The 23,249-nt window shown below is 45.1% G+C and overlaps 1 protein-coding gene across 13 annotated transcripts in view; it reads right to left on the bottom strand.

The window, feature by feature from the left end:
* mta3 (metastasis associated 1 family, member 3) overlaps positions 1-23,249 on the bottom strand; it is a 366,201-nt gene that overhangs the window by 29,505 nt on the left and 313,447 nt on the right. For 8 of the 13 annotated variants that reach the window (XM_068045144.1, XM_068045147.1, XM_068045145.1 and 5 more), the window contains one exon: positions 21,912-21,947. The exons of 1 other annotated variant lie outside the window; for it this stretch is intronic. In XM_068045144.1, the coding sequence (XP_067901245.1) occupies positions 21,912-21,947 (36 nt within the window). Of the gene's footprint in view, positions 1-21,911; positions 21,948-23,111; positions 23,159-23,196; positions 23,214-23,249 lie in introns of those variants that run through there. 4 more of the 13 variants (XM_068045152.1, XM_068045155.1, XM_068045153.1 and 1 more) reach the window with 3 other exon arrangements.

The raw sequence follows: 23,249 nt of genomic DNA, 5'->3' as shown, positions 1-23,249 counted from the left end.
AAAACATTTAAAAATGTCATATTTGTTCTTATTTTCTAAGGTCTGTATGAGAATAAATCAGTGGGTACCATTTATGGGAACCCAAAACACTTCCCTAAACATATAAATAGTAGAAGGGTAGTCAAAGGAAGGGTGTGCCGATTCGGGACCCCCAAAAAAAAGAGATCTTCTAGAGCCATAGAATGGTTACAGCACAGAAGGAGGCCATTTGGCCCGTCGTGTCTGTGCCAGCTCTCTGCAAAAGCAACTCACTTAGTCCTACTCCCCTGCCTTTTCCATGCAGACCTGCAAATTTTTCCTCTTCAGATAATTGTCTAATTCTCTTTTGAAAGTCACAATTGAATCTGCCTCCACCAAACTCTCAGGCAATGCATTCCAAATCACTCACTGTGTAAAAAAAGTCATTCCTCATATCGTTGCTGCTTCTTTTGCCAATCACCTTAAATCAGTGCCATCTGCGCCTCGATCCTTCTGCCAATGGGAACAGTTCCTCCCTATCTACTTTGTCCAGAGCTCTAATGATTTTGAACACCTCTATCAAATCTCCCCTCAACTTCTCTTTGCCAAGCAGAACAGCCCCAGCTTCTCCAATCTGTCCACGTAACTTAAGCTCCTTATCCCTGGAACCAATTCTTGTGAATCTTTTCTGCACCCTCTTTAATGCCTTCAATTCCTTCCTACAGTTTGGTGCCCAGAACTGAACCCAGTTGAGGCCGAATCAATGTTTTACACAGGTTTATCATAACCTCGTGTTTTTGTACTCTATGCTCCTACTGATAAAACCAGGATCCCATATCCTTTATTAACCGCTTTCTCAACCTGCCTTGCCACTTTCAGTGATTTGTGCACATATACCCCCAGGTCCCTCTGCTCCTGCACCCCCTTTAGAATTGTACCTTTTAGTTTATATTGCCTCTCCTCACTCTTCCTCCCAATCTGAATCACTTCACACTTCTCTGCATTAAATTTCATCTACCACTTGTCTGCCCATTCCATTAGCCTGTCCCCTTGAAGTCTATCTCTATCCTCCTTTTGTGTCATCCGCAGATTTTGAAATAGTGCCCTGCACATCCAAGTCCACGCCATCAATAGGTCATTAATACTTTGTTGAAGCAGATGCATCGCTTCAGCACTAAAAGAGTACTTTGCATCTACATTCAATGCAGCATAGGAAATAGGAGCAGGAGTAGATGACACAACCCCTCAAGCCTGCTCAACCATTCTGCATGATCATAGCTGATCTTTTCCCTCAACTCCACTTTTCTGCCCATTCCCCAAATCCCTTGATTCCCTCAGACAGATTTTTTGGCCTCTATCTCAGCATAAATATATTGAACGATACAGGATCAACAGTGTTCTGGGGAGACAATTCCAAAGATCCGCAACCCTCTGAGTGAAGAAATTTCTCCTCTTCTCAGCCCTAAATGATCGACTCCTTATCCGGAGACAGTGAAGCAAAGGATACTGCTAAAATCACAATAAAGGAGGCAGTAGAGAAATTGGATAGAAGGTGGAAGTTAAATTTAATTAAAAAAAGGGCGGTACAGTTGCGCAGTAGTTAGCACTGCAGCTTCACAGCTCCAGCGACCCGGGTTCAATTCTGGGTACTGCCTGTGTGGAGTTTGCAAGTTCTCCCTGTGTCTGCGTGGGTTTCCTCCGGGTGCTTCAGTTTCCTCCCACAGCCAAAAGACTTGCAGGTTGATAGGTAAATTGGCAATTATAAATTGCCACTAGTATAGGTAGGTGGTAGGGGAATATAGGGACAGGTGAGGATGTGGTAGGAACATGGGATTAGTGTAGGATTAGTATAAAAGGGTGTTTAATGGTCGGCACAGACTCGGTGGGCCGAAGGGCCTGTTTCAGTATATGCTGTATATCTAAATCTAAAATCTAAAAATAGGTAACAAGCAGGAACTTAGAAGGCTGCCAGTACTTAAAGTATAAAAGTTACGTGGTCCAGATGAGATGCGCTTCTGACATGTCTTCTTTTTTCCTCAACCAAGGAACACCCCCCGCCCCCCCCCCCCACTGTGGTTGACAGGGCCCTCAACCGTGTCTGGCCCATTTCCTGCACCTCTACCCTCACCCCTTCCCCTCCCTCCCAGAACCGCGACAGGGCTCCCCTTGTCCTCGCTTTCCACCCCACCAGCCTCCACATCCAAAGGATCATCCTCCGCCATTTCCGCCACATTCAGCTTGATGCCACTACCATATGCATCTTCCCCTCCTCTCCCCATTAGCATTCCGAAGGGATTGTTCCCTTCGTGACACCCTGGTCCACTCCTCCATTACCCCCGACACCTCGTCCCCTTCCCATGGCACCTTCCCATACAATCGCAGGAGGTGTAATGCCTGCCCTTTTACCTCCTCTCTCCTCACTATCCAAGGCCCCAAACACTCCTTTCAGGTGAAGCAGCGATATACTTGTACTTCTTTCAATTTAGTATACTGTATTCACTGCTCACAATGCGGTCTCCTCTACACTGGGGAGACCAAATGCAGATTGGGTGCCCGCTTTGCAGAACACCTTCGCTTAGTCCAAAAACATGACCCTGAGCTTCTTGTCGCTTGCCATTTCAACACACCTCCCTGCTCTCATGCCCACGTCTCTGTCCTGGGCTTGCTGCAGTGTTCCAGTGAACATCAACGCAAGCTCGAGGAACAGCACATCATTTACTGATTAGGCATGCCACAGCCTACCGGAATGAACATTGAGTTCAATAATTTCAGAACCCCCTTTTTTCTTTAGTTTTTTTCTTTTTATTTTATTTCAGTTCGTTTCATCATTCTTTTTTTTTTACCATGTGCCTGCCCACTGTTTTTTTTTCATGTTTGTACTTTTGGCCAGGGCTGTTCATTATTCTGTCATTTAACACCCTCTCTGCATGAACGCTTTGTCTTTCACCACACCATTAACACACTCTTTGCCTTTGTTCCATGACCCTCTTTGTCAGTTACTCTCTGTGACCCTCTGTCCTATCAACACCTTCCCTTTTGTTATCTTTTGCCCCAACCCCACTTTATTTGCTTAAAACCTATTACATTTCTAACCTTTGCCAGTTCTGATGAAAGGTCACTGACCTGAAAAGTTAACTCTGCTTCTCTCTCCACAGATGCTGCCAGACCTGCTGAGTATTTCCAGCACTTTTTGTTTTTATCTGGGATGCATCCTTGGTTGCTGAGGGAAGTAAGGGTGTAGACAGTGGAGGCTATGGCCAAATCTTCCAATTGCAAAGGTTACATCCTGTTCCCAAAAAGGGGAGTAGGATAAACCTGGCAACTATAGGCCAGTCAGCTTAGCGTTGGTGATGGGAAAACATTTAGAGACAATATTCCAAGACAAAATTAATTGTCACTTGAAAACATATGGGCCAATAAATGACAGCCAACATGGATTTATTAAATGAAAATCATGTTTGACTAACTTGATTAAGTTCTTTGATAATGTATCTTAGAGGTTGATGAAGGCAGTGCGGTTGATGTTCTGTATATGACAGTTTTTGATGAAGTACCAAGTAATAGAACTATTAGCAAAATTGAAGCCCAAGGGATTAACAAAGCAGTGTCAACATTGGATATGAAATTGACTAAGAGATAGATAGCAGAAAGTAGCAGTGAAAGGTGGTTTTTCAGACTGGACGGAAGAATACAGCATGTTCCCAAGGGTATGAGAACGACTGCTCTTCTTGATATATATTAATGACCTGGACTTGATATACAGGGAATAACTTCAAAGTCTGCAGATGATATGAAACTCAGAAATGTAGTAAACAGTGAGGAGCATAGGGAGAGACTTTGGGAGGACATTTAAAGACTAGTGAAATGGGCTGACACATGCCAGATGCAATTTAGTGCAGAGGAGTGTGAAATGATGCATTTTGGTAGGAAGAACCAGGAGAGGCAATTTAGAAAGGTACAATCATCTTTGAAGATGGCAGGACAAGTTGAGAAGGTTGTTAAAAAAAAACATACGGGATCCTTGGCTTTGTAAATAGAGATGTTGAGTACAAAAAAAGAAAGTTATGCTAAACTTTTATAAATCACTAGTTAGGTCCCTGCTGGAATACTGTGGCCAGTTCTGGGGGGCACCACACTTAAGGAAGGATGTCAAGGCCTTAGGGAGGGTGCAGAAGAGATTTCTAGAATGTATCAAGGATGCAGGACTCCAATGACATTGAAAGACTAGAGAAGCTGGTGTTATCCTCCTTGGAGGAGAGGAAGTTAAAGGGGCATTTAATAAAGCTGTTCAAAATTATGAAGGGTTTTGATGAAATAAATAGAGAAACTACTTCCAATGGAAAAAGAGCTGGTAACCAGGGACACAGATTTTAACGAGTTAGCAAAGAACAAAAGTGACGTGGAAAAAAATACACAGTGATTTGGAATGCACTGCTTGAAAGGGTGGTGGAAGCAGATTCAATAATAACTTTCAAAAGGGAATTGGATAAATACATAAAGGGGAAAAATTTGCAGGGCTGTGGAGAAAGGGCAATATAATGGGACTAATTGCATAGCTCGTCCAAAGAGCTGGAAAAGGCGCAATGAGTCAAATTGTCTCTTGCTGTGTTGTATCATTTTATGATTCCAAGATTTACAAGCAGCAGTTCTAACCTTTGGTAATTAAGAAAGTATCAGCTGAACTCTTAGTAAAGTGGAGGATATACTGTTTTATATGATGGGACCATTAAATTATAAAACATGCATTGTGTATTGTATACATATTTGTCAGTCTTATCTCAGTGTTAGCACTCTTGCCTCTGAACAAGGAGATGGTGGTTTCAAATCTTATTCCAGAGACTTGAGCACGTAATCTAGGCTGACAGTTCAGTGCAGTACTGAAGGAATGCTGCACTGACCCAGGTGCTGTTTTTCAGATGAGAGCTTAAATCGTCTTCCCTCTCTGGTGCACATAAAAGATCCCATGGTATTATTTGAAGAAGAGCGGGGAGGTTTCCCAGTGCCTTGGACAATATTTACTCCTGAACATCACTAAAAACAGATTATCATTTATTTATTTCATTGGTTGTAAAGCACATTGGGTCATCCTGAGATTGTGCTATATAAATGCAAGTCTTTGTTTTCTTTCTTTATATTATCAAAGAAGCCTTGTGTCATCACAGTAATCATTTTCTTAATATCTGCATTTTGGAAATAGGCAGCAATATATCTGCCACAAACTTAGCTGCTAACAAAAAGCAAAGTCACCTAGAAAATCATCCAGTAGACAAACAGCTGTACTGAGAAAGCTTCCAATGCACCATTTGTTAAACTTGAAAGCAAAATGACAAAACTTGACTGAATAGACACTTGTCCCGAAATTCCTTGGACCAGAATCATGCCAGTGTTGACTCTGCCAGAGAATGCAGGGTAAGGAAGATGGTATCTAAACATAGGATTAGTGAGCACCCATGCCCATTAGTATTTGCTCCACAGACCACAACATTTGGTGTGACTTGCTCATACTAGGAGGATAATGCTGGGTTCCCTTCCAAAGAAAACACTACGTAATGAGCGGTATAATATGTATCTCACAGCGCTTTCGATGACAGAACCGGAAGTTGGCGGCACTTCCACTTCTGCCCTTTTTGTCAGTTCCCACGCGATTATAATATAAAATTTAAGATCTGGCAGTGGGCACGTGAGACACGTGCAATTAAGCGGCAGGGACGGCTTTTCATTGGTGGACCCCGCTGTCATTCCGCAAAGCACGATTATCTGCAGGGCTATAAATTATTCCGCATTGCAATCATGGATGATCAGCAGCTTGGCCGATTTTCTAACTGATGTTGACATTTTGATGTTATTTACCTTTAATCATTTTGAGACCTACCCTCAACTGTTTGTCATCCTCTCCCATCTCTCACTTATTTATTTATCATCTTTTCATCACCAGCCCCACCACCACCACAATGGCAGCCAGCAGACAGCGACCAGCCCCATAGTTCAGTGATGCCTCTATGCAGCTGCTCCTCCAGGCCATCAGGGAAAGGTGGAAGGTCCTCTTCCCTGCAGATGGCCTCAGATGACCCTCCCCCAGACCAAAGAGGCCAGGACAGAGGTGGCAGAGGAGGTATCGAACTGTGGGGTCACACGCTGAGCCTGGATACAGTGTCAGAAAAAGGTGAATGACCTATTCAGATCAGTGCGGGTAAATGACGTGTCCGAAGCTTTCCAAATGTGAGCTCGTGAGCTCTGTTAAACCTTATGACTGTCAGTGGGCAGCCTTGCCATGCATTTGATTGCGTGATCAGCCGTGGTGCCACATAGCAATTGAGTCTGAAGAATGCGCAAGTCTGGCGTCTGGTCATGCTTGGATGCAGCGTGCAACTGACAGGCCAGAATGAGTGGCGTCGATGCATGGAGGCAAGGGGTATAGGCGACACTTAACATGACATTAAATCAGCACTTTCACGTGCAGGACAAGCAGATCCACATTGAAAGGGAGCGCACGAAGACAGGGGGCAATGTCCCTGGTCTCAGCCTCCTGACCCCAGCAGAGGAGGAGGTGCAGATTGCCGGGAAGGAGGGTGGAAGAGCCATTGTGGACGGTGAGGCTGGATCGTCAAGTCGTAAGGATGAAGTATCAACCTTACTGTTGATGCCATATAGGCACACAGGAGGATCATGTGAAAATGCGACAAGCTTATAGGGCAATGATGCTTAATGTACTTCGGTTTCTTCTCCACTGCAGCTACCCTTGCTCGCATGATGGGACACTTGCTTGCTCTATCCATAGTCCCAAAGGACTATAGGCATCTCTCCCCATTAGAGAGAGACAGTTGGTGATGTATAGCTTGAGGGTCACCACTCCTCAAGCGTGGGGCAAGGCGAGGAGGCAGGCCTCCATGAACTATCACAGCCGGTACAGGGATTGAACCTGCGTTATTGGCGTCTTTCTGCATTTCACACTAGCCGTCCAGCCAACTGAGCAAACCGACCTCCCCTTGATGGAACACTAGCAGGACGATGACTCTGCCTCTGGGGAAGATATCAATGCCCCAGAGGGAGCACCATCACATGCCTCTTCTGCAATCTCCGCTAGTGCAGTTACATTCAAATGGTCCGTGAGGGGTTTGCACTTAGAATCAGGGTCACACTCTGGTGGGCATGACACAGACACCTCCCAGCAGCTGAGGGAGCATGTTACAGCTGGGTCCCCTGACACTGGGAGGTCTGCTGGGGACCAGGCACCTGCTGAGCCTCACGATGATCATGATCCTCTCGTCAAAGCCACGTCGTCTGCTGGAAGTGCAGCGAGTACATAGGGAAAATATGTCGGAGATGCCCGAGGTCACGCATCTCTTTGCATATGTCATGGAGGAGACACAGAACCGCTACAGTGCAGAAGGAGGCCACTCGGCCCTTCGTGTCTGCACCAGCTCTCCGAAAGAGCAATTCACTCAGTTCCATTCCTGTGCCCTCTCCTCAAACCCAAGCACATTCTTCCTTTTCAGATTACTGTCTAATTCCCTTTTGAATGCTTCAATTGAACCTGCCTTCACTACATTCTCAGGCAGAGCATACCAGAACTTAACCACTCGCTGCGTGAAAAAGTTTTTCCTCAAGTCACTTTTGCTTCTCTTACCAAATACTTTAAATCTGTGCCCTCTCATTCTTGATCCTTTCGCAAGTGGGAACAGTTTCTCCTTATCAACTTTGTCCAGACCCCTCATGATTCTGAACACCTCTATCAAATCACCTCTCAGCCTTCTCTTCTCCAAGAAAACAGTCCTAACTTCTCCAATCTATCTTCATAACTGAAATTCCTCATCCCTGGACCATTCTCGTGAATCTTTTCTGTACTCTCTCCAATGCCCTCGCATCTTTCTTAAAGTGCAGCGCACAGAACTGGATGCAATACTCCAGCTGAGGCCAAACTAGTGTCTTAAACAAGTCATAGAGGTACACAGCAGAGAAACAGGCCCTTCAGTCCATTGTGTCCATGTTGGCCATCAAGCACCTATCTATTCTAATTCCATTTTCCAGCACTCGGCCCGTAGCCTTGTATGCTATGGCATTTCAAGTGCTTAGCTAAATACTTCTTTAATGTTGTGAGAGTTCCTGCCTCTACCACCCCTTCAGGCACTGTCTTCCAGATTCCAACCATCCTCTGGGTGAAAAATCTTTTCCTCAAATCCCCTCTAAACCTCTTGCCCCTTACCTTAAATCTATGCCCCCTGGGTATGGGCACCTCTGCTAAGGGAAAAAGCTTCTTCCTATCTACCCAAACTATGCCCCTCATAATTTTGTATACCTCAATCAGGTTCCCCCCCCTCAGCTCTAAGGAAAACAACCCTAGCCTATCCAGTCTCTCTTCATAGCTGAAATACTCCAGCCCAGGCAATATCCTGGTACTCTCCTCTGCACCCTCTTCAGTGTAATCACATCCTTCCTATAGTGTGGAGACCTGAACTGTACACCGTACTCCAGCTGTGGCCTAACTAGCATTTTATACAGTTCCATCATAACCTCCCTGCTCTTCTATACTATGCCTTGGCTAATAAAGGCAAGTATCCCATATGCCTTCCTAACCACCTTATCTACCTGTGCTGCTGCCTTCAGTAATCTATGGACAAGTACACCAAGGTCCCTCTGTACTGCCTAGGGTCCTACCAACCATTGTATATTCCCTCGCCTTGTTAGTCCTCCCAAAATACATCACCTCACACTTCTCAGGATTAAATTCCATTTGCCACTGCTCTGCCCATCTTACCAGCCCATCTGTATTGTCCTCTAAACTAAGGCTTTCCTCCTCACTATTTACGACACCACCAATTTTCGTGTCATCTGTGAACTTACTGATCAAACCTCCTATATTCGCATTTAAATCATTAATGTACACTACAAATAGTAAGGGTCCCAGCACCGATCCCTGGGGTACACCATTGGTCACAGGCTTCCAATCGCAAAAACAACCCTCGACCATCACCCTCTGCCGCCTGCCACTAAGCCAATTTTGGATCCAATTTGCCAAATTGCCCTGGATCCCATGGGCTCTTACCTTCTTGACCAATCTCCCATGCAGGACCTTATCAAAAGCCTTACTGAAATCCATGTAGACTACATCAACTGCTTTATCCTCATCTACACATCTAGTCACCTCTTTGAAAAATTCAATCAAGTTTGCTAGACATGATCTCCCCCTGACAAAACCATGCGGACTATCCTTGTTAACCCATGTTTCTCCAAGTGGAGATTAATCCTGTCCCTCAGAATTTTTCCCAATCGTTTCCCTACCACTGATGTTAGACTTACTGGCCTGTAATTACCTAGTTTATCCCTGATACCCTTCTTGAATAATGGTGGCCATTATTCTGCGGCCAGAGAGGGTTTGAAAATTTGTGTCAGAGGCACTGCAATCTTCTCCTTTGCCTCACATAACAGATGGGATACATCTCATCTGGGCCTGGGGATTTATCCACTTTTAAGCCTGCTAATACCTCCTCCCTTTCAAAGCTAATATGTTCAAGTACAGCACAATCCTCCTCCCATGGGGAGGCGGTGGTGTAGTGGTATTGTCACTGGACTAGCAACCCAGAGACCCAGGGTATTGCTCTGGGGACATGGGTTCAATCCTACCACAGCAGAAGGTGGAATGTGAATTCAATTAATAAATCTGGAATTAAAAAAGCTAGTCTAATGATGGCCATGAAACCATTGTCAATTGTTGTAAAAACCCATCTGGTTCACTAATGTCCTTCAGGGAAGGAAATCTGCTGTCCTTACCTGGTCTGGCCTACATGTGACTCCAGACCCACAGCAATGTGGTTGACTCTTACATACCCTCTGAAATGGCCTAGCAAGCCATTCAGTTGTATCAAACCGCTACGAAGTCAATAAAAAGGAATGAAACCGGACGGACCACCCGGCATCGACCTAGGCACCGGCTTTCACTGTTGCTGGGTCAAAATCCTGGAACTCCCTTCCTAACAGCACTGTGGGTGTACCTACCCCACATGGACTGCAGCAGCTCACCACCACCTTCTCAAGGGCAATTAGGGATGGGCAATAAATGCTGACCTGGCCTGCGATGCCCACATCCCATGAATGAATAAAAAAAAAAATCTCTACACCTACATCATCCTTCTCCATAGTGAACACAGATGAAAAGTAATCATTTAAAACCTCACCCATGTCCTCCGGATCCACAATGGGCCCTACTCTTTCCTCGGTTATCCTCTTGCCCTTAATATACTTATAAAACGCCTTGGGATTTCCTTTATCTTGCCCGCCTGTGTTTTTTCATGCCCCCTCTTTGCTCTCCTAATTACTTTTTTAAAATACCCCCCTACACTTCCTATACTCCTCTAGGGCCTCTGCTGTTTTCAGCACTCTGAATCTGCCATGAACCTTTTTTTTCCTTATCCAATTCTCTATATCCCTAGTCATCCAGGGTTCCTGGATTTGTTGGTCCTACCCTTCACCTTTATGGGAACATGTTGGTCCTGAACTTTCACTATTTCCTTTTTGAATAACTCCTACTGGTCTGATGTAGACTTTCCGACAAGTAGCTGCTCCCAGTCCACTTTGGCCAGATCCTGTCTTATCATATTGAAATCGGCCTTCCCCCCCAATTCAGTACCTTTATTTCCGGTCCATCTTTGTCCTTTTCCATAACTACCTTAAATCTTAGAGTTATGATCACTATCCCCAAAATGCTCCCCCACTGACACTTCTACCACTTGTCCGGCTTCATTCCCTAGGATTAGGTCCCGTACCTCCCCTTCTCTTGTAGGACTATCTACGTGCTGGCTCAAAAAGCTCTCCCGTATGCACTTTAAGAATTCCACCCACTTTAAGCCTTTTGCACTAAGACTACCCCTGTTAATATTGAGGAAGTTGAAATCCCCTACTATTATTAGCCTATTATTTTTACACCTCTCTGAGAATTGCCTACATATCTGCTCCTCTATCTCTCACTGACTGTTTGGAGGCCCGTAGTACACTCCCGGTCAAGTAATTGACCCCTTTTTGTTTTTAAGTTCTACCCGTATGGCCTCATTTGAGGAGCCTTCTAAGATGTCATCCTTCCTTACTGCAGAAATTGACTCCTTGATCAATAGTGCAATGCCACCTCCTCTTTTACACCCACCACCCCCCCCAACCCCCGTCATGCCTGAAGATTCTATACCCTGGAATATTGAGCTGCCAGTCCTGCCCTTCCCTCAATCATGTCTGTGATAGCAATAATATCATATTCCCATGTGGTAATCAACACCCTCAATTCATTTGCCTTACTAGTAAGACTCTTTGCATTAAAATAGATGCAATCCAGCCTTGCATTATTTGTTTGTGCCTTAACAGGTCTATATTTGCTCTGCCTTCCAGACTGACTCAGTTTCTCTTCTATATTTGGCTGTGCATCACCCCCTACTGTACCTCCATTCTGTATTCCATCCCCCTGCCAAATTAGTTTAAACTCCACCCACCCCCCGCCCCCCCAGCCCCCAACAGCAAGGATGTTGGCCCCGTTCCGGTTCAGGTGCAACCCATCCAACTTGTACAGGTCCCAACTTCACCAGAAACAGACCCAGTGATCCAGGAAACTAAAGCCCTCCCCTCCTGCACCATCTTTTCAGCCACGTATTCATCTGCTCTATCCTCCTATTCCTATACTCTAGCACGTGGCACCGGGAGTAATCCAGAGATTACAACATTTGAGGTCCTGTTTTTTAATCTGCTACCTAGCTGCCTAAATTTTTGTTGCAGGACCTCATCCCTCTTTCTACCTATGTCGTTGGTACCAATGTGAACCATGACCTCTGTCAGTTCACCCTCTCCCTTCAGAACGTCCTGCAGCTGCTCTGTGACATCCTTGACCCGAGCACCAGGGAAGCAACATACCATCCTGGAGTCATGTTTGTGGCCACAGAAATACCTATCTGTACCCCTTACGATAGAATCCCCTATCACTATGGCTCTCCCACTCTTTTTCCTCCCCTCCTGTGCAGCTGAACCACCCATGGTGCCACAGACTTGGCTGTTGCTGCATTCCCCTGAGAAGCTACCTCCCCAACAGTAACAAAAGTGGAAAATTCGTTGACGAGGGATAGACCTAGGGGACTCCTGCACTACCTGCCTAGTTCTTCTACGCTGCCTGGCGGTCCCACATTCCCTTTCTGCCTGAGCAGTCTTTACCTGCAACGTGACCGCCTCCCTGTACGTGCTATCCACGATGATCTCAGCCTCACAGATGCTCCACAGCGTCCTCAGCCACTGCTCCAGATCTGAAACGCAGATTTCAAGTAGCTGCAGCTGGAGACACTTCCTGCACACATGTTCGCCCTGGACATTGGAATTGTCTCTGACTTCCCACATTGCACAGGAGGAGCACTTCACGCTGCCGAGCTGCCCTTAATTTACTCCCTTAAAGTACTCAAAACTTTGAGATTATTTACACTAGGGATCTTGATTCCCTAAAAACCACTACTTACTATATAAAAAAGTTAGTAATAATTACCAGTAATTATTAATGAATTACACTAATTTAAAAAAAAAACACACTTTAATAGTACTAACCTGATCATTTAGAAGGTAGGTTTTGTTTTTTTTAAAAAAAAACTTTCCTCTGATTTTTTAAAGCTATTTACACTCACTAACAGCTATTACATACTCAACCAATCAGCTTACAGATTTCCTGTGATATCACTAAGTCTTTTTTTCCTCTTTTGAAACCCAGCGCATGGAGACACAGACAGAGAGAGAGCCTGCCGACTGCCGCCACTCCGGTCTGAGGTAGGCAAGGGCCTCGAGCCCCGCTCTCTCTTCATACAGGTCTCGCTCCGGATACGCCTCCTCCCAGGTCCACCTGCTGACTGCCACTGCTCCGGTCTGAGGTAGGTTAACATAACTTCCTTGCTCTTGTACTCTATGCTCCTATTAATAAAGCCCAGGACACTGTATGCTTTATTAACCGCTCTCTCAACTTGTCCTGCCACCTTCAATGACTTATGCACATATACACCTTGGTCCCTCTGCTCTTACACCCCCTTTAGAATTGTACCCTTTATTCTATATTGTCTCCCCATGTTCTTCCTACCAAAATTAATCACTTCACATTTCTCGACATTGAACTTCATCTATCACCTGTCTGCCCATTCCACCAACTTGTCCATGTCCTTTTGAAGTTTTACACTATCCTTCTCACAGTTCACAATGCTTCCAAGTTTCGTATCATCTGCAAACTTTGAAATTGTGCCCTGTACAGCAACGTCTAGGTCATTAATATATATCAGGAACAGCAAGGATCCCAACACTGATCCCTGGGGAACTCAATTACAAACCTTCCTCCAGCCCAAAAACATCCATTAACCACTACTCTTTGTTTCCTGTCACTCAGCCAATTCCATACCCGTGTTGCTACCATCCCTTTTATTCCATGAGCTACAATTTTGCTCACAAGTCTGTTGCATATCAAATGCCTTTTGAAAGCCCATGTACACCACATAAACAGCATTACCCTCATCAACCCTCTCTGTTACCTCCTCAAAAAACTCCAGCAAGTTAGTTAAACATGATTTCCCCTTAAGAAATCCATGCTGGCTTTCCTTAATTAACTCGCATTTGTCCATCTGACTATTGATTTTGTCCTGAATTATTTTTTCTAGAAGTTTTCCCACCACCGAAGTGAAACTGACTGGCCTATAGTTGCTGGGCTTATCTTTAGATCCTTCTTTGAACAAGGGTGTAACGTTTGCAATTCTCCAGTCCTCTGACACCACCCTCGAGTCTAAGGAAGATTGAAAACTTATGCCCAGTGCCTCTGCGATTTCCATCCTCACTTCCCTCTGTATCCTTGGATGCATCTCATCTGGTCCTGGGGCTTTATCCACTTTAAGTACAGACAGCCTATACTTCCTCATCATCAATTTTAAACCCCTCTAGTGTCTGACTTCCCTCCTGTTTCAACATTGCCTGGGTTGCATCTTCTTCCTTGGTAAAGACAGATGCAAAGTATTCATGTAATACCTCAGCTATGCCCTCTGCCTCCATGTGTAAATCCCCTTTCTGGTCCATGATCAGCCCCACTCCTCCTTTTACCACCCTTTTACTATTTATATACCTATAGAAGACTTTGGGATTTCCTTTCATGCTAGCTGCCTGTCTCTTTTCATGCTCTCTCCTTGCTTCTCTTTTTGCTTTTTCACTTCCCCTCTGGACCTTCTATATTCAGCCTGGTTCTCAATAGCATTTTCTAACTGGTGTCTGTCATAAGCACACTTTTTCTTCTTTATTTTAATCTCTACCTCTTTTGTCATCCAGGGAGCTCTGGATTTGTTTGTCCCACTTTTCCCCTTCGAGGGAATGTACCTTGACTGTGCCCGAACTCTCTCTTTTTTGAAGGTAGCCCATTGTTCAGCTACTGGCTTTCCTGCCAGCTTTTGACTCCAATTTATTCACCCCAGCTCCATTCTTACCCCATTGAACTTGGTTTACCCCCAGTTAATTATCCTTACCCCGGATTGCTCTTTGTCCTTTTCCATAGTCAGCCTAAACCTTATGATACATTGATCACTATCCCCTAACTGCTCTTCTACTGATACTTGATCCACTTGGCCTACCTCATTCCCAAGAACCAGGTCTAGCAAAATCCTTGCAAACCATGACGTCAGCCATGTCCCAGGTATGTGAACGTATGGCTTCCTCCACAGACAGGGTGGCAATGGAGAGCCTGGTTGAAGTATTGGAGCTGTAATCATGTAGATGCCTCACTTTTGACTGAAACGTCCAAATACAAGGTTTTCCCTGATGTCCCGTGCATGTCTCTTCATGGCCCTGGCATCCATTAAAGGCTCATTCACATTCAGGGCCTCCTTCTCAGGCGCATCCAATTCATCCTTATCGGAGGAGGAGTGGTGCCCCGCCCTTCCTCCTCCTGCAAAATATGTCCACATTGCATTGCCAGGTTGTGCAGTGCACAGCAGACTACGATTATTTGTAAGACCCTCTATGGTGCGTCCTGCAGAACCCCTCCAGACTGGTCAAGGCAGCAGAAGCACATTTTCAGCAAGCCAATGATGTGTTCGATGATGGCTCTGGTGGAGGCATGAGCTGCATTGTATTGCTCTTCAGCTGCGTTTTGGGGATGCCTCACTGGTGTCATTAACCATGTTCAAAAGGGGTAAAACCCTTGTCACCTAAGATCCAGGCTTTAACTTGGGTAGATGCTTCAAAAATCCCAGATTGTTGAGTTTCGCAAAATGTATGCATCTGACAGTTCTCTGGGAAACTAGCACAGACCTGCTTGACTTTTCGCCTTGTGATTGCTGACCAGTTGAACGTTCAAAGAGTGAAAGCCTTTGCAATTCACAAAAACAGCGGGTTGGTCCCAGGCAGCTCTCATGGCCACACGAGTGCAGTCGATACCCTTACACTCTAGGGAAACGAGCGATGGCACGAAGGCTGTTGACCTTGCTGCCTGGCTGTCCTCATCTACTGGGAAATAGATGAAATCATTGGCATGAAGGGATAGGGCATTAGTCACCTGTTTTACGCACCTGAGTGGCAGCCTGACAGATGCCACATATGTTGCCCGTTGAGCCCTGGAAAGCAATGCTGGCGAAAAAATTTGAGTGCCGCAGTCACCTTGACGACAGATGGGGCTCCCACCAAAACCATATGGTTGCAGGTCTGCTGAAAGTTCCCACAAATTTCAGTGACCATTTCACATGACATCCTCAGATGTCTCTGGTATTGCCTCTCTGACAGCTGAAGGTAGTTTGTCCTTTTCTGGAGGATGCTCTGATGCACCAGCCTTCTGTGAGGCCTTCCCTGGATGGCATCAGTCTGAGCAGTGCCCCTCTTGTGCTGCCGGCGTTATGCCATCAGTTGCTGTGCGACAAGAGCCCTCCTCAGTCGCATCCTGTGCTCTTGTTGTCGAGGTAGCAAAAAATTGGGTGTATGAGACTCACGGCATTGCAGCTTTGCAACTGTTTGAATGAGACAAGCATTAAACTTAAAACTTGTTTGCCCATGAAGCTCAACCATTGAACCCATGAGCAGACAGCCTATATGCGCCTACCATTGCACACAGCTGCAAATCCACCCACGCAACTCTTGCCTCTTCCCACTTTGAACAGCATTCCTGACGCGCCCACGCGATTTATCGTTTCATTGGAAAAACGGTGTGCATCAGGTTCGAGGCAAGTTTCCCCACCTTCCACCCTCCTCCTGCCCCATCATCCTTGACCCACCCAACATTACTTTGACCCTTCCCTCGGTGACCCTTGAACCACCCCCCCCCCCCACCAATTACAGTGGACATCATCAATGACATCTACAGACCATCTCTCCCCCCTGTGCCTATACCCACCACCATCGATATGCCCAAACTCACCCTAGATCTTGCAGTTATCCACCTCAATGTTGTTGCCGAATCCCATGCTCCTCCCTTTGATTCCATCAAGTACCCAACCCTGACTCTGGACCTGTCCCCCCACCGAATCCAACTGCCCCGTGACTGTGACCGTCCCCTCCACCAGCCAGCAACCTGAGTTTACCCCACAGGACCCTAACATTGACAGCACTCACCCCTCCCTTTAGGCCCATCATGAACTTCACATACATTGTCTGCCCCAATCACCCCGCTTGCCAGCAATACTAACAGCATCACCTCATCCACACCATTCCTTCCCCCACACCTCCATGCACCCAAGACCCCACCCTCCGTCCTCCCTGGCTTCCCCCCTCCGCACCTCCAAGCAGCTGAGACCCAAACCTCTTCAACCCTCACCCCACCACCCCCAATAAAAGAATTGCCCTTGCTGGTCCCAAGCCTGGTGCCAAGCATCCATTCTAATGTTGCTCTTCCATTGTGCCGAAGAGTTCAAGAAAGAAAACCACCGACTTCAGACACAACTGCACAAAGCTGACTGGTGCACGTCACCTTTAAACCAACATGAACTGGGCGCCACGGGAGTCCCATGCTCCGTGAACTTAATCTGACAGGTAGGACTTAATTTCAAATAATTGTAATGTAATGAGTATTCATGGTATGCAAATATATGAAAAGTTGGAACCCGTCACCTGATGGCGTTATACCGCCACATACCGCTACAAACACGTCAACAACTTAATTTCAAAAATTGAACCTGCCGTCGGGAATGCAAAGTATCATCTCCTGCTTAAATAAGTCATCCTGCCCTCCACAGAAGCTGCTCTTGCAGGCCCCATAAAATTCCTCCCCAATGATTATGCTGGTAAATTTTCAGGTTAAGTAAAAAAAAAAATTCAACAGGGCAGCCCAAATCAACTTCCCAATATTATTTTCAATGATTTGATTGCTTCTTGCTGCTTCTGAATTTGGGAATAAATAAAAATGATTTTGCTCAGGTTTCTGTTAGTTACTTATTTCTCATTGGTAGCTACTGACTGATGTGAACTGCTTGTGATTTGTTCCTGTGTAGTCAATTTGTCAATCAAAGATTTGATTGATGATTTAACAGCTAGATCCTTATTTCAGACAATATCTACCATGTGGATGTGTGACGTCTCAGGTGAGACACTTTCAGATTTAAAGTATTTGTAGTTGTGATGTGACAGGTATGTGCTAATGCAAGCCTTTGAAATAATATAGATTGAAGCAGCGGATTTCGAAATTATGCACTTAGGGTCAGTTGTGGCTAAACTCCAGCAGTAACAGCCTAAGCAGCTCAGTATTATTCGTACTTATAATTTTGTAGATCCAGAAGTTTGGAAAGGGCTGGTTTTAGCACTGTTGCCTCATTGGTGGATAAATCCTAATTGAGAACACCAAGATGTATCTATTAGCATATATAATATATTTATATACAAATGAATGGGTGAATAGATTTAAGCTTTACACATAGCCCATGAGGCTGCACGGTATGTCCTTATTGAAGTTTGGACCTCACTGTTGCATGAGGGAGGTCAGTGATGCCCTTCATTCAAAGAGAGATAATTTAATTTCATTCCCTTGCCAGAGAAAAGCAGGTAGAGTGAACACCAGGTCTTGCAAGGTCTGCAGGCCTCCCCATGGTACAGGGCACCATTTACTGTACACATCACTTTGCAGATGCTGCATACTAACTCTGCCATGCATCAGAAACAAAAGGGTTTCCAGTCCCTCAATATGCAGCTGTATGCAACAATAAGAAACACATCATGCAGATCACTGCCCTGTGTCCTGGCTGCAGTCATGATGCCTTCATTCTGTGGCAGTCCTCTGTGCCAGCTGCATCTGAGCCACCACAGTAAACCAAAGATTGGTTACGGGGTGACAAGGGCTATCAGCTGATGACATTGCACATAACTCCAGTTCATTACCCCTCCACAAGCGTGCAGTATGCATACAATGAGAGCCATGCTGCCACATGAAACATGATAGAGCAGACCACTGGCATGTTGAAACAACACTTCCACTGCCTGAATCACTCTGGAGGAGCCCTGTAGTACTTGGCAGAGTGGGTGTCAGGGTTCGTGGTGGTCTGCTGCATGCTGTACAACCTCACCATGAGGAAGCAGCCCTTGCCACTTGCTATGTGGTGATCAGCTAAGGAGCATGAGGTGGAGAAGAAAGAAGAGGAAGAGGAAAAGGAGGCACTAGACAGTTCCTTGCTGCCTGGGCTGTCCGTGAAGAATGCATCCAAGTATAATACCAGTAACCACAAACCCAATTCTTCATTCACCAACAGCTCCTCACCTCACTGACCATCATAGCGTCCACTTAGCCGCAATGTAAAAATAAAAGTCATCACAAAGTAAACATTCCAAACCAAAGTTAAATATTAAATCATGCCAATCCTTTAGTGTCTGTCCTCCGTGTGCCTAGTGCTCCTATGCAGTGGCTGCAGCATGACTGGTGGAAGCTGACTTTCAGTGGAGGATAAAGCAGATGGCCTTGAAGGATGAGCTTGGACAGCTCTGGGCCAAGATGTCTGGCTGAGGACTGCACCATCTTGACCTGAGCGACAGCAATCTGGGCTGGCTGGCTGACAGGCAACAGCAAGGGCACTGGCGGAGTGGCAGAGGTGGGAGGATGAATGCTGTCTTGTTGAGAGAGGACAGCAAGTTCATGCTTCATGCAGCCACTATCACTCCTTCGGGGTGCCCCTCAGTAATCCTAGCAATTTGTTGGAGGGTGGATTGCTGGACTGCTGTGACACCCTGCAAGCCCCTTTTGCACACTGTAATCCATAGTCATGTGGGCAGCAGTCTGAGCTTTCACTGCTGCACTCAAGATGTTGGGTGTCTGCTGCTTGTGCTGCAATGGATGTTGCGACACTGGCCATCTGATGTCTTATCGTGGTTGGGTCCACAAGTGTCTTGATGGAGTTTAAAAGGTTGTGCTCCAATCTCTGTACAAAGCCCTGTGCCAAGTTGCTGTTGTACTTTGCTATGCTCCTTCATATTGATCGCAGGCTTTTTGGCAGGCTACTCAAGGGACCAAGAATTTTGTTGTGCATACCCATCAGCCGTCTTCTGCAGGTTGCCCCATCAAAGTACTCATCCGAGTCCTCTGTAGTGGAACCAGTGTGTTATCTCACTCTGTGGCTAGCTGGCACTTGCATTATATTTGTCCCCTGCCATGGCTACAGCCCACTCATGTCCAGTGTCTCATCAAGTAAAGATCCTACCTGAAATCTATCCTCTAAATATAGGCAGAATCAGTATCTGAGCTTATGGCTGCAAGAGTGAAATCAAGTGATGGTGCTGCATCTTCATCATTACTCTCTTGTTGGAGCTCCTCCACTGCCCGGTCAGGTTAAACTTCCTGGATATTTGAAAAGAAAAATGCACAAGGGTAAGGTGTGGTGCAGGATGGGTGGAACTAAGATATGTGACTGCTTACAGCACCTCCAGCTTTTAAATCACAAAAAAGTGTGGGATAAGGGGGAAGTGGGATGTAAGAAAGAGGATTAGTTACGGAGGATACCGTCATCTCCAATGGTTTCTGCTCTGCCCCTAGCCACAGCCTCAGCAATGGCCGTCCCAATAATGGCTAGCACTGTCTCTTCCATGGTGGGGTAGCACGTGCGGTCACACTTCGCGCCCTCCCATTAGTTCCTGCTGCCTCAGGTTGTGCGCCACCTTATCCTGCAAGAGAGAGGAAAGTGTGTCAGTGAGTTGGTGCAATGTGTTTGCGCGATGTGGTGGTTGTGGTTGAATAGTTGGCAGTATGTGTAAGCTGGGTGTTAAGCTTGCTAAGTGCCAAGTGTTTGAGGCTGAGGTAAAGCATATGAATGTCAGGTATGAGTCCATATGGACATTGTTGGTAGGTGAATGACAGGGGTGTGCTGCATTGAGCAGTGTGAAGCTAGTACTGCAATGAATAGGATATGGCAATTGAAGCTCCATTCACTGGCCTTGACCACTCATGTGACATCATTGAACTTCTTGCAGCACTGCATCCAGGTCCTCAGGGCTTGAATCCTGGCACTGTCCTCCATAGCTATCTACTCTGTTTCTGCTACCTTTTCACCAAATGTCTGGAAGATCTCCTGTGAGAAAGGACATCTTTCCTCCTTTCCAACTCCTCCACCAGTGCCTCCAGAGCAGCATCTGAAAACCTTGGAGCCTTCTCCCTCTCATGTTGTGCTATACTTCACTGTTTCCCAGATCAGATGAACTTCCTGCATGGCTGCCAGTATCCGCTCCAGCCACAGTGCACCTCCCCTTTAATCGTGCATAGCAATACCTGCCCCTGTTTTCAGGGGCTATCCATTTTAGCTGCTATTAGTTCCCATTTTAACAAATACTTGTATTTAGGTTTTCAGATCTCAGCTGGAAAAGCTTAACTCTTGCCTTTTAAAATCTCCTCTATTACAGCCTCCTGTGTGAAGTGCTCTGGGACATTTTATGACAAGAAAACGGGTATAAAAATGCTAGTTGTTGCTGAGCCTGATCCCAGGCATCGAGGGACTGAGTCACTAGGAAGAGTGAAACCTTAAACATTCAATCCCTCCACCACTGGTACACAGTGGCAGCAGTGCGCACCATCTACAAGATGCACTGCAAAAACTTGCCAAGCCTCCTTCGTCAGTACCTTCCAAACCCATGATCTCTACCAACTAGTTGCATGGGAATACCATCTGCAAGATCCCCTCCAAGTCACACACCATCCTGACTTGGAACTATAACCTGGAACTCCCTCCCTAACAGCACTGTGGGTGCTCCTATACCAAATGGACTGCAGCAGTTCAAGGCGGCGGCTCACCACTGCATTCTCTAGGGCATTTAGGGATGGGCAATAAATGGTGGCCTTGCCAGCGATCTCCACATCTCATGAACGAATTTTAAAAAAACAGGCAAAGCCAGTGCAGATGAAAGCTCTGTCTACTTTAAAAAATGCTCCTCAGTCCTAAATGCATCAAACAGTCTGCTTCCAGTGTAACAATGTTCCATCTCTCACACCAGCCATTCTGTGGCTTCTTGGTGAGTTAGTAATTTAGTATCAAATTAAGAGCAGTGTTTTGGATCAATGCCCACTAGGGACTAGATTGACACTGCCTAAACTCACAACATGATGAGAGTTACCATTTAGTCGGATTCCCTTGCCTTTTCCCCATACCTTTTTAAACTTTTATTCTTTAAAAATATTTATCCACTTCCCTTTTAGGGGAGGAAGGGAAAGAGGAGGGGGAGAGGAGATGAGGAAGAGGATTGTGATTTCTCCCTATTGTCACCATTGGATCTCTAAAAAAAAACAGATGATCTGGTCATTTATCTCACTGATGTTTGTGGGACTTGGTTGTGCGGAAATTGACTTCCACATTTCCCTACTTTACAACTTTACTTAAAAAACTGATTTGGAAGTGCTTTAGGACATCGTGAGCTTATGAAAGGCACTATATAAATGCAAGTTATTTCTTTCTTTCTTACAATTGCCTGTTCACACATACATATACAAATACAAAGGCAGCATATGTGCCATTCCCACACACACAACTTACTTCCTGACTGTAGGAAAACTGGAACTGGGCATCCATCTGTAAAACAAAAATATCATACATCATCTGCCCATAATAAAATTCTACATCTCACCTGAAACAAGGTTTGCATATTTTTATTAATAGCTAATCCCCTAAGCTTCCTTTAATCCATCTAAGAACCATCTGAGGAAGGTTTTGCACATATTAGTAAATAGATCTTTTTGCAACATATGCAGCTCCCTTCTGCACATTTTTCACAATTATAAAACAAACAAAAGGTCCTAGCCCTTCAATAACAGAAGTGATTTATTGAAGCATTTGTAATAATAACTAAGTGTATGAGAGAGAATGTGAACTGATAGAAAGGCCATGTGAATAATGTTCCAAGCTGCCAATATAACAGCACAAACTCAAGTCTGAATAAAGCATACACCAACTGAGGGTTTTTTTTGCATTTTTGGGCTTTACTTTCCAAGTGCGGACAGTTCCTAGAATACAAGCCTGCAACTACCCGATTGAATTTAGAAATGTATTTTCCCCTAAAGAATTATCTGTCCAATCAGGAATAAGGAAGGTGTAGATTTCAGCAACTGGCACAGGCAGAACCGCCTTGATTTATTATACCAAGGCTGCATTGACGACAAACTAAGCAGCAGGGGGAGCTGATTCTCAGTCCTGAGAGATTTCCTCAACAGTGTGGTGCTCATGAACAGCTAGGATTTACCTAAAACGTCAGCTGGAAAACTATTTATTAAAAACTAGTAAGTCAATCATCTCAAGAGCTTAGCAAGTCAAGCCGGATCTTGGGTTGAGGATTTAATAGTCATTCCCTCTTCCCCCACCACCCCCACCCCCCTCCCCCGCGCCCCCATTTAAATCTATAGCATCCTGTCTCCAATAATCTACTTGCCAATTTCTAGTCAGTTTCATAAATCAAATTCAACCAACCTGTAATCTTCTACACTAAGGATTAAGTAGAGCAGTGAATAATGTAACCTTTCAAAGAAAATCAATCAGGAAGGAGAAAATATTGAAACTGAGATGAAATACTTTTAAAAGGATTTTTTTTAAACATACAAAAAACACAAGCCTACAGAAAACTAAGGAAAAGCAATACAGTTTTAAAATAAGGATTAAACAGTCAAAGCAAAGTGCATGTGTCACAACATTTTATTAACAAAGGGTTTAAGTGTTGCTTACATTCATAATTCAAATTAAAAGTGATGAACAAAATTTAGAACTGCTTCAGAATACTTGAAAAATAAAAGCTGCAAAAAAAATGCAGCTTTTATGTGAATGGACTCACTCAGTAACCAGTTTCACCTATAAATAACCAAAATAGTTCTATTATAAAAGGAA

This window comes from Heterodontus francisci, chromosome 13 (assembly GCF_036365525.1).
Source record: "Heterodontus francisci isolate sHetFra1 chromosome 13, sHetFra1.hap1, whole genome shotgun sequence".
Taxonomy (NCBI): Eukaryota; Metazoa; Chordata; class Chondrichthyes; order Heterodontiformes; family Heterodontidae; genus Heterodontus; species Heterodontus francisci.
This window is presented reverse-complemented; position numbering and strand designations above follow the sequence as displayed.